The 13,053-nt window shown below is 31.9% G+C and overlaps 1 protein-coding gene across 1 annotated transcript; it reads left to right on the top strand.

The window, feature by feature from the left end:
- On the top strand, positions 1–12,949 carry LOC118070628 (homeotic protein empty spiracles-like). The gene is made up of 3 exons (XM_035089342.1): positions 1–1,478; positions 6,011–6,183; positions 12,659–12,949. Exons 1-3 carry the CDS (start codon positions 590–592, stop codon positions 12,908–12,910), a joined length of 1,314 nt encoding a protein of 437 aa, XP_034945233.1. The 5' UTR covers positions 1–589; the 3' UTR covers positions 12,911–12,949.
- The last annotated feature ends 104 nt before the right edge of the window (positions 12,950–13,053 follow it).

Raw genomic sequence — 13,053 nt, 5'->3', positions numbered from 1 at the left:
ACGCCAGAAGCATCTGTCCGGTGGGATCGCTCTTTCTCTAGTACTTTTTCTCTTTTTACCGTATCACTGATGAAACCGCGTGATTTTTTGTAAAGTGTAAATTATCAGAAACGTGATAGTGTGTGTAATCATTTAACGCTTGCTAATTATTAAGACTCCAAATTGTTGTACGGAATCGTGAACTGTGTGAAGAACTTGATAGAAGTGATCTGCATGTAGGTGATAATTCTTTACAAGTTGAAGACTCATCTTATTCATCAAATATACTCCTTTGTGGATAATATGCTGCAGTGTTATTAAATGCAGTCAGCGTAGAGCTTTTAGTGATATCTTGAAGAAAATATCAAGTTATTGAATGAGTATTGTTGTGACAGGTGGAAGAAAAATAGTGATCGAGTTAGTAGATACTGGAGATGTCAATGACAAGTGACCCGACGCGGCAATACTCGCGAATGTGCTCGAGTATTATCTCATAATTGGGTTTGGAAGACTTGGTAAAGAGTGATTGGCATTGCCGTCGGGCGACGGTGGTGTTTCAAGTTGTAGCCAAAGAAGACAGTTGAATAGTCTAAGACACACCCAGCATACGATGATGCCGCTCGCTCCGACGCCAATTGTCCCAGTACCCTCGAAGCCTAAGATCGGTTTTAGCATCGACTCAATCGTAGGCGGTGGGGGTCGGGAAGACAGATTGCATGAAAGAGTTGAGATTGAACGTGATGGCAGCCCGATGGACGTCGAAGGTTCATCGTCGCCGCGAGCAAGACGAGTTGTCAGATCTCCTGGTGCTCATTCTGAAGGTTCAGATCGTCCGTTATCGAGAAGTTCATCCGTTGAATCGTATCCTACGTCTAGGCACACACCTTCAATGCACAATGGACATCCTATAAATAATCAACGCCATCATCATCACCACCATCATCATCATCCTCACCTTCCTGGACTGACAACTCACTTAGATTATAGTAGAACACAAGCACGAAGTCATAGTGGTAGTTCAACACCTAATAATAGTCCAAGCCCACCGCACAGAATATCTCATGGAGATTCGCCAGTAAGTGCTCATCCTCAACCACCACCAGGTGTTGTAAGACCAAGTCCAAACTACCTCGGGCCACCACCTAGTGCAGCTACTGCTGCAGCCGTCGCGGCTGAACAAATTAAATCGCTTTATGGTCTTCAACCAGGCCATGGAGCTGGCCCACAAGGCCAAACGGAATATCATACCCAACAATTTGCGCTAGCTGCTAATTTAGCAGCAGCACAACATTTTCAAGCCTCAAATTTGGCCGTTGCACTTCAAGCTCATCACGGTGCACCACCACATGGAAGTCCTCATGGACCTTATACACATGGAGCAGCGACCGGTGGTCCTCATCCTTCACCACATCCTCATCAGCCACCACGAGACAGCTATCCATTGTTTCCTTGGCTTCTGTCACGCCATGGAAGACTCTTTCCACACAGGTTTCCTGCAGGTAAGTTGTCACAAAATTAGCATTAAAAAAAAAAAATATACAAAGTGCCAGGGAGTATCATTATGTACGTTATTTTACATACCGAGTTCTCAGAGAAACGACACACAATGTTTTGTAATTAAGATTTTGTAACGAGTCGTGCACAGCTGACCCTATCTTGTATACAACTGCTTCTCTCTCCTCACATCTCTCGTCAGCTGAGTGCGTGTTTAATCGTCACAGCTCGACATCTCATGAACCAGCATCGCGTGTTGATAGAGGCATTAACCCTTTCCTTCTTCCGCGTTTGTAAATCTCAAACGATAACGCATATACGTTTCAATGAGCTCAAGTTCTTTCGTTTTATGACGCAGTCCATTAAGATATATATTTATTTTTTTACCATCATATCATTAGCTTCTCTATCTAATAGCTTTTATTTTATTAATATAACCACACATAATATCATTTAGGCATTTGTGTAACTTTGAAAATGAAAACAATTGCTTTTTGTCTTGTTAACAATATAATTATCGTTATCATTAAGCACTAATGACTGTCATTAAATTGGCTTCACCTTCACACGTGTTGACGTTGTTCGCATTAGCTTATAATAATTGTTTTCGTTTTTCTACTTTGGGTCAGTCAGGCTTAACAAAGTTGCCTATCTTTTTCTGTCAAGTTGATTCTCAAGGAAGGCCAATAAATCTCTAATGACTTGGTGTTCTGCTGTATCATTGACCTAGTATGTAAGTGAAACGTTTGCCGATGGGTATATCAAGAAATAAATGCTCAAATACCATTTTTCTCTTTTGCTTATTTGTTTTTTACAAATGAATACTGGATACATCTAATTACGCATTAAATTAGATGTAGCTACGTGCATTCTTAATTAATGATGACTATTTTCTGAGATTTATATTTCCTCGTATTTAAATCCTCCGCTGGTTGTTTAAGAAATTGAAGTAAATGCTAATATATATCATTTAATTATCTACAAGTTGTTTTATAAATTAAACTTCATAAAAGTGAGGAAATTGTTAAATAAATGTCGATTATTATCGCTTGTGTGACAATTAAAATGTATACTAATTCGGTTTTTTTAGCTTTATCTTACAAGCAATTGACAAAGGATCATATATCGATTTTAGCACGTTATGTATGTACATAATCTAACTGGTGGTTTATTACATACACGTTAGCACAGCTAGTCATTATTCTGAAGTAATTTAAATAATTGTCATATAATAGTTTTGAAGTAAAGCAATTAACTTCATATTCACATTTACTTTACTTTACTTTATAGAGTCGAGGTCAAGAGTGTCATGGTGTCACGATATCAGTTATTGATATCAACTATTTCAACGATCTATTCGTTACATGCCCATTCATTTTCAATGCTATGATGTTATAAAGAATCATAAAGGAATCAACAACTCGGAAAAGAAATTTGTTTGAACAGCCTAACGTTTCTAGATATTATACGTATGATGACATTTGATATTTGATATACTCGAGTCAATCTTGACAAAAGCGGGTTAATCGTCATTGTTAGAACGTCGTTTACCCTCGGACACGCTCCATGGGGAGTCTGTTGCTCACGATAGAAGTTTGAAAATTTTTTTTCTTCCGACTCCTCTTCAGATTCCTATTGTAAAGTCGTTTCACGCATTTTCTAACCCTCGGTCCATGTCATTGTCGCGGTGAAAGTTCCCGCCCTCCTGGTGTCTCTTTTTCCTCTTCATTATTCCATCAAACATTATATTTACTAGGATTGGCAATATACCAGCATTTTCTTTTTTTTCTTCTTTTTTTCATCCATGACTTCTTCATTGGTTTACTGCTCAGCCACACATTTCTCTTTTTACTATTTTTCCTTTCATTACATTGTGATGCTTTCTTCAATCTATTTATGCTTCAACATCTTTATGTATTATGTTTGAATGTTATTATTATAATTATTGAGTGGATATTACACTCGATGAATTTTACATAAAGAACTTAAAGTCCAGTAATGACGTCAAATTACACTTCTTTTAAAAAGTTTTCTTAGGATTTTGACGACTTAAAGATGGAATAAATTGATCTGGAAAATAATGAAAGATAATTAATGCGTAAAAAAATGATTTTTTTAACACAAGAATAAACTAACGATATAATTGCTCGTACTGTAGGTTGTTGTTAAAGTGTACAAACGTACATTTTGCAATCGATCATCTGGAAATAAGTATATATGTGTAGAGTCAAAGGAGCGCACGCGATTTTCTTTAGCAATTGACGTAGCAAATCGTGGTTGCATTAAGAGACCGCGTCATATAATAATACTAATGACCTGACGGGTGAGAATTTCTCGAAATGTATACTCTACCAATCCTCAGTGCAACGATTAATTAAAAGAGCATTAAGGCACGAAAGAAAGAGAAAGATAAAAAGTATAAATAAGAATCAATGGCTGTTGGTACGAATAACACTCAGGAGTACTTGATTTTATATATGTATAATATAATATATCTATTTATATACATACAACTTGCTTCCATATTTTATTTTCTCTTTCTTCTTTCCCTCCTGCTCAACGTAGAGTAGATAATTTGATACGTGTTCACCGTTTAGTATTATTTTCGAGTAATTCCAAGTCGCTCTGGGCATCTCAGCTGGTAACTCTCCAGCTTCTCGTATAATTATTGCCCGTCATCCTGCTTTTTTTCCTTCACTTCAGACTTTCAAGAATTGCAGTAAAACCACTTAAATCGACGCAAAATGAATTGGAGTCACCATTAGCAGACATTAACGCTCTATATAATGATTTCTTTACAGCTCCAATTCAATATTCACTTTTTTATAAATCTGCAACAAATACATATTTATATAAGGTAATGATAGTGTATAATTGTTACTTAAAATAATTTTTAAACCGTGAAAATAAGTGTATTTGCAGGTTATTTTGCTTCAATGAAAGGGCCAATGAAAGGCAGTTTCTTTTATGAAATTTTAATTCATGTTTTGAAATGCTGAATAATTTCTTATAAATAACACGTTCTTGTCGATCATCCTTTTGCTAAAAATACTCCATTATGGAAGAGCCATGTTTTGAATTGAGTAAAAACCTGGTTTCGAATTATTGTGGATGATTTGTTTTTTGTGTGGACGTCATATTTAAATTTAATGAATAATTGGTCGAAATTGATTACATGTTACCATTTTTTATTTTTGTTAGAGTTCAATAACATTTCGGAGCCTTCTTTTTAGTTATGTAGCTTTTCAAAGAGTACAAATAATTTAGAATAAATTTATAAACAGCTTAAACATTACTTTTTGCTTCTGTAAATGTCTCATTCATTCAAAATTATGATCTAATAAGTTAACAGTAATAAAATACAATTTTTCCTCATAAAATTTAAATTTAGGTATTAAGAATATAAATAAAAATTTTATAACATTCATACTTTTTTTATTTTTCATTATTAATATCAAGCAAACTTTAATGTATTATTTATGAGGAACTATTTTATTAGTAACTTGAACACCTGGATCAAAACCCCATTTTATAATCAATTTTTTTTCTCCTTAAGGCTCAATAACAACCACATCATTATATAATTTTAATTCTAATCTTTTAAGCAATAAATTTAAAAAATCTTTAGTTTATTCGACCCAACATATTTTTTATTTCTATATTTTAACTCTAAAAACCATTTATGATAATGAAATACTCGATAATTTATCATATATGATATAAAAATTTAGAAATGTTATCATAAATGCAACTGTATAACAAAATAATAATATTTACCATCGTTAAAGATGCATTAAATTTACTCTGAATGCCCGGGTAATTTTAAATATAGAATTTTCTCTGAATGTGCTTTTTATTCCTCTTCATCAAAAAATATTTTATTCAATTGTTGTATGAAGGTACACACCTGTGACCGATGTAAACTTGAGTTGCAAGCGGAATAGAATCAAATGTCTTTCATTTCACCTGAAGCAAAAAATAGAAATATACAGGATATAAACTAAAAATAAAATTTTCTATTAGTTAAATCGTGTGTAGATTTACATATACCTTTTGCACATCTATCGTCACTCTTTTCCGTTATTACTCGCAACGTGTATCTTGAACGACTTCCGGCGTCGCTGGCGCGTGTATCGGACGATCGACAGGCACCTTTCGAGGTAGAATACTCAATTAGGTGGTCACAATAACACACCCGCGCTCGCGCCACTACACGCACTTTTCGCTTATCTTTACGCGCGCGCCCTTTTACATACTTTAGCATCGTGTGAGTATATTTTATACACGAACGAGATGCTTTTTTTTCATTTCGTACATCATTCTTATGCCAACGTGATAAAATAACGATCAGCAATACTCATCTTGATGAACTGAATTATTCACTGCTCATCCATTGATTTATCCTTTGCGTTTTTAAACTACAAATTGCACTTAATCCCACGCTGTCAATACTAATTTTTTCTTGCATAATTCATCGAATAATTTATCTGTTTATCACGTTTTAATAAATCTTTTTCATTTTGTTATTTCATTCCAGGTCCAGACATCCCAGGATTCCTCTTACAGCCATTCAGAAAACCTAAAAGAATAAGAACTGCATTTAGTCCAAGTCAATTATTAAAATTGGAGCATGCGTTTGAAAAAAATCACTATGTTGTTGGGGCTGAAAGAAAACAACTTGCGCAATCTCTATCGCTCACAGAAACTCAGGTAAATATCGTTATAATTGATACTTCATTAACTCTGTCAATCATAAAACATCAATTTTAAAAAGTGTCAGGTTTTAATGGTTAAAAGTTGTCGTGTAGATCAAGTAAAAATTACCTGAGTTAATTAGGAATTAAAATATTACCTATAAGCTGGTTCGTGTAATTCGTGTTGTGCAATAAAATGGAATAGTCTACTTAGTGAACAAAAGAAGCTAATTGAAAGATAATGTTTGAATAGCATAGCCTATAGCCGAACAAGTGGACAATGAGCTTCGATAATTGTTCATATATTTACTCGTCACGTTTTATCTATCACTCAATTTGATATCCCATATATATAGCGTTATAGTCCTATGAATTTTATTGTAACCATTAAATATTCTATTCAATTAACTAATCTCTCACTATCCATTCCATAAGTGTGTACACATATAGACAGTATGTATGCAATTAATTAAACTTACCAATTATAATACATGAACGTTAAGGTAAAAGACAAACGAAGGAGAGAAATAATTTGGTAGACAGTTGGGTGATGAGGCAATTAATTAAAATGGAAATTATTATGAGCTAAAGAAAATAGAGAAAGAAGGTGATTACACGGATTACAGTAATGCGAGACTGAGAATATGTCCGGTATATAAATCAAGTTGTATGAAAGTGTCGTCTTGCTTCAATTTACAGTCATGAAATAGTCTTCTCTTGCTCGTTACCATCTACTATGTCGCAAAATATACCAATGCACATAAACATAAGACATCCTGTACGATGCGTAAATCAACTACTTAATCGTTTCTTATCGTCTTCAGAAAATATTATACACAAGTGACTTTGACAGCAGCTTATCAATTATACTTTATCGTACATTTTTACAAGTTGTAACCAAATTTGTGTTCTGACCATTAATACAACAGACCCAACGATATCGAATTGCTCAGATTAAGTATCGAGTGAATATATTTTATAGTTCACCTAAGAATGCGAGCGATTCCGAGAGATATTTGTTGCTATAGTAAGCATATAAGCTGCTAACTCGCGATCCATTACGCTGCCACGTACGGTAATGGAGAAGTTTGCATATTATGCAGGCCGCGTACAAGTCTCTATGCATAATGAGGTGCATCGTTGCTTGACTGAGAATTAAGTGAACACTGCCATTCATCAGTGCCCAATGAGGGCGTGATTCTTCTTTTTTATATACGTTTTCTTGGTAATACTCTAACTTATTATTAAATAATGATTTATAATTAATCATCAATTGATCGAGTAAAACCTGAATGTTATCAATAATGATAATTAAATTAGCCTTATTGCTATTTAAATAATTTTTGAATATTTTATTCAATATGCAAATCAGCTTGTTATTAATTAGAGTAATTAAATAATTCTTTCTACAGTGTGATTGTCGTAAATTTTATATCGAATAATCTACTCTCAATTATATCGTTCAAGTTATTGTAATTATTATTAATATAAACTTGATTGATGAAGTTTGTTTGTTCTGATCACATTACCTCTCTATTACATTCACTAAGAATTATTAGCTCCAGTAAGTTTCACGCATTGTCTTATTATGGAATTGTATAATTAAAAATGTATACAGAATTAAAATCGTAATCCATCATATAATTAGCCGAGGGTTGATCTGAAAAATAAAAAAATATTATTATAATTAATTTGATCTGTCTGATAGTCTGCAAATTATGCATCTCATAATTGAATTATGTAGGTAAATAATGTAATGTATTCGAAATAATTATGTATAGGCAACGATACATAATAAAAATGATCCTATCATATAAAAATTTGTAGATCAATTAATTCAAGAGCTAAGTTGTTGAACAGAAAATATTTCGGCATAAATTTTTGCATAATTAATAAATAACTTGTTATGATGCCCGTCATTAATGATATATGAGCTTTAGATATCTGATCGAAAATTTTCTCAACGATTATTATAAATATTACAGAAAGTGATGGTCAAATCTGATTTCATTTTTTATCATTCTTTTTTTGAGCATATACAAAAAAAAAAATATTATCCCGAATATTCAACAGTTCTCACAACTAATTTTAAAATCATCATATGTATTCGATGAGAGTAACGTCTTTTTACATGTCAAGTTGTTTAGAATTCTCAGAGTAATTCTTGTAATGATAAAAAAATAATAGTTTTCGTGGTATTTTATGATATAAAAATTATCTACAAAATATCAATTAATTATTTTGAAATGGGTGTAATAATTGATAAGTTAAAATATTTGGGCCTTAAACCTGATTACTTACAATTATAATTACAATAATCAAGATAAAAAACAATAGCCTCTATTTAGAATTATCTCCATTACCGCATTCCAATTTACAATTAATAAAATAGAAATTTAGTATGAGTTAACATTTGTATTTAAGCGGAAAAATTTTAATTAAGTTACACAATTTATGTAAATAGAAAGGAAATAGTCGCTTATTTGCATTGATAGCTTCACGATAGTAAGAAAAGGAATCTTATAACATAGCATTTGAGTTTATAAGACAATAAGAATCAATTATTCGCAAATTTACAGTCGTTATAAAATTCAGATAGAATTTCTTACAAATGAAACATCAGCGAAATTTGTTAATAATTCAATTGTACACGATGTAAAATGCCAGACAATATTATATATTCTATAAGAAATTATTTTCTGCAATTATAATTATATATTTTAATCTTCAGTTGAATCTAGACACATATGTAATTATGTAATTATTTGAGAATATTATATATTGCAGGTTTCATTATAGTACCTGAAGCCCAAATTATCACCTTCTGTTTCTCGTTTCATGAAAAATAAGTCCATAGTACACTGGAGGAAAGAATTTGTTTGTAGAAAATAAATTGATTTCTTCGAAACTTATTTCAAGTATTTGCCTAATGTCTACACACTTTATAATGATGATTGAATATTTCTTTCAGTTCTTATAAAAACATTGTAGTCTGAAAGTAATTTTTTATTAATTAATGAATATAATAACAAGTGTTACACACTTAAAAACATTAGAATAACTTTGGTTATAAGTAAAGTAAAACTTTAAAAATTCTGAAGAATTAATGTTAGTGTCTATGAAATATTGATATTCAATTAAATATTTTTAAATTTAAAAAATATTTATTAAAATACTATGGTATTTAATAATAAATGAATAAAAGTAAAAAGTTGATTTTTCCTTAGAGTTTTTCAAGTCGACTTTCTCAACTTCTGATTGTGAAATTCCACAGAGCAGTTCGATGAATAAAAAGTAATTCAGTTCAATATTAATGATAGTAAATGATAATTAACATATCTTATTTAAACTAATTATTATTATTATTTCATAACCAATAAAGAAGTTATCTCATTTTTATATATATAAAAAAAAATATCTCTCTGTGTAGATTGTTCAATATTTTAATTTGACGAAATAGGTTTGTTAACAACATTGCTCTTTAATCATGAAAACTCAATTTATTACCTACTTTAAAGATCAGACAATAATTTTTCAGATTAATTATATTGCAATTATTCTTTAGAATACTTGTCTTCATTTGAATAACGAACGTGTAGTAAGCTGCAAAATCTATGTTTATAAAAAAATTTATAAAAACTAGTAAAAATAATATAATTATTCGTATTAATGCTTATTTCATTCATATTAACATAAAATTGAATTTTTCTCTCTTTAGATTAATTGATTTTTCAATTATTTAACATTTTCTAATAGTTTCTTGAACATTTAGAAAGTGCCTTTGTTGAGCCTACGTTCGTTCTCACGAATTTATTTGTAAAGAGCTCTAACGGTATGTTAATAGAGAAAATAACATTTGTTAAAACATTGTAGCTTATTTTAAAAAACAACAGATTTAAAAAAAATTATACATCTAAATATTAAAAACAATTATTTTTGAATTTAATTTAAAAATAGTGTGAGTACTTCAAATATTTTTTGAAACAAATTAAAACTCTTTTTCATTGAGTATAATTTTTCATAGATTATTTACATTACGTTGCAAAATTTTTCAAGCGCCCTTTGTATGATGTTATACAATTGATGACACAACAGTCATATTGCATGTAAAGCTTTTACAAATATAGCGTGACAATTCCCATCTCTCAATATATATCCTTGCGGATTTGACAGAACAAACACAATTTCCTGAGTTAGTGATTATATATATAGACATATATATATTATATACTCTATATAAAGTGCATCGATGTCGACAATTTTGTCCTAAGTAAACATACTGGAAGAACGCTGGAAGCGTAATAGCGTTACTCTGAGGGATTCAGTGTAATTCTCATAGAGTATATCTGAGTATATTATATCGTTTCCTCACCTTAGTGATCCTGTGCTGTTATTAAACGCGTCCAAAATGGAAAAATAATATCGTTAGTTTATTTAGCGCCAAGCCATCCGTGAGGGATTAAAAAGACTGTTATGGATACATATAAACCGTGTGGAAGCGTGATCCAGAAGAACTCACAGGATTACATCCTAATCCAAGCAATCAAACTTCACTTTATTTTGTTAGTATACACCTTAGGAACGTATATCTAAAAACAAAATTATATTTTAATGATAAATATTGTAAAATAAATGTCAATGTTTATACAAAAAATGTGTGTATCTAAAAACAAACACAAACGATCAACAATAGATAATAACTGACTCAGTCGTGGCCTTTTTTTCTTTATTATTCAGTAAGATGGATTAATGTGAATCACAGTTGACATTAGACTTGTTTTACAACTATCTAATTCTTCTTAATCCATTTAAGTATGATGTTTTCTTCATTAAATAAATTTTAAATCATTATACTGTTAATGAAAACTAAGAAAAAAAGAGATGAAAAATTAATTAGCATCCCAACGTGTCACGCCAGATGTTTACTCGCAGTCGACATATCTCGATTTGGTCTCGCCCTTATGAGAAACCGATATCTTGCGCCCGACGTTCACACTCGGTTTACCTATAAGGTCTTCGCCTGTCACTTAGCAGCGTACAGTATCAAAGACATGCTTTCAATTACGTGAAATGCCGCCTTCTTCTCAGCATTTCATTGTAGCAAGCGATGTTCAACGGATGGACAGATGATATCTCTCGCTGCAACCAATAAAAAATGGCTTGACAAGTTTTGAATGTAGGCAAGAGTCGGTGCAAAATACAACAGTAAAAGGGGGTTGTCCTCACGTTTATAGTCTACGGATCTATGGGGTGGCTGCTACAGCTTTCCTGAGAAAGATTTTAACCAATGACTGGAGCCATCGAGTAGGCTGTTACTATGGCTACCATCGAGGGGTGATTATTAAATGGGGGTAACTCGATTAAAGCCACAAGACTCTAGAGTGTTGCAATAAATGCCGAGGGATGAACGAGGAGGAGTCGCTAACGACTCCGTTGAGTAAATGCTATAAGGTGTCCTTTATTTGTCCTCTTAATCATCTAATAAACGTTATCCCTTTTCTTTGGAGCTATTTCTTCTTTAAACTTTTATCATAAAACCGGAATGATCTATAAAAAAAAACAATTAATAATTATAATTGTGTACACACGTGACATAAAATATCATTTTTATAGAGGGAAAAATTATAAATAGGCTTACATATTTGTTGGATTTATCTGTCGTGCGTTAATCCGGGTCTTGTCAAAACCATGTCTCTTCCACAGAATGTGTTAGGTAAACAGCACGGCTGTTGTATCCGAATAAGCGTGAAGACTTGTGGTACAATGGCGATTTAACACGTCGGTGACTTGACTATCCAGCATTGCAGTTCCATCTCATTTCACCCTCGCAGTAGAGACGTGTCCCCTTTTTATATCCAAAACCGTTGGGGTCGTAATGTACTTACTGAATGCATCGCGAAGTCAATTCGCGGACAATAGAGATTTGAGGGTCAAAAATGAATAGTTTGAACTGTATAAGGACATAACAAATGAATAATAGTTTTGAATGAATACTCTGTAGTCTTTAGCTGCTGGAAGATATTGCAGGGTAAACTTTTGGGAAGTGGTGAAATGAAAAGGCTCATTTATATAATAAAACGTTTAATTTGATATGATGGATGTTTGAAAATTTGTTTCATGGTTTATTGAATAAAAATAAGCTTTTTATATTTATGAGGATTTTTTGAACTGTGATTTTTTAGTGTTTATTTCATTGAAACATCAAATACCGGAAAATAATATACTACTTAATATCAACAACTTGGAGTAAACTTTATAAATGTCAGTACCATGTCATGACCTACTTTACGATTTTCAGTTTAATTAATTACTGTCTTTCATGAATGAGAATGTAAACAGAATACCATTGATGAAAATTTAAGTCAATTAACTATTTTATTAAAATAAGTCTATCAATTTTAATTAAAATAATAAAAATCTTAATTAATACAGAATAATTAAAGTTGTAACATAGAATGATGTAAAAAATGATTGAATAATTTATGTTTCAGGTGAAAGTCTGGTTCCAGAATCGTAGGACGAAACATAAACGAGTTCAACAAGAGGAAGAAGCAAAAGCTCAACAGCAAGCGGGTGGTGGCAATAATGCTAATGGCAATGGAAATAGTAACAATAAAAATACACACCATGTTAGTAAGTGGCAACAAGATACTGGAGATTATCATCCAGAGGATGATGAAGAAGATGATTCAGAGTTAATTGATCCCAAAGCTGAAGATTGTTCGAGTGGGTCTGAAGCATAGCTAAACGTTACGTGCATAGATTAAGATAGTAAAAAGAGACATGATCTTGGTTGGAGCTTTAAAAGAGTTTTTAAGCTTCAAGAATAGAAAGAAAATTCCAAGGATAAAGTATCCTTTGCAGCGGAAGCCACTATAATGGAGCT

Source organism: Chelonus insularis, unplaced genomic scaffold, assembly GCF_013357705.1.
Source record: "Chelonus insularis isolate UGA/USDA-ARS -01 unplaced genomic scaffold, ASM1335770v1 contig_66_pilon, whole genome shotgun sequence".
In the NCBI taxonomy this organism is placed as follows: domain Eukaryota; kingdom Metazoa; phylum Arthropoda; class Insecta; order Hymenoptera; family Braconidae; genus Chelonus; species Chelonus insularis.
This window is presented reverse-complemented; position numbering and strand designations above follow the sequence as displayed.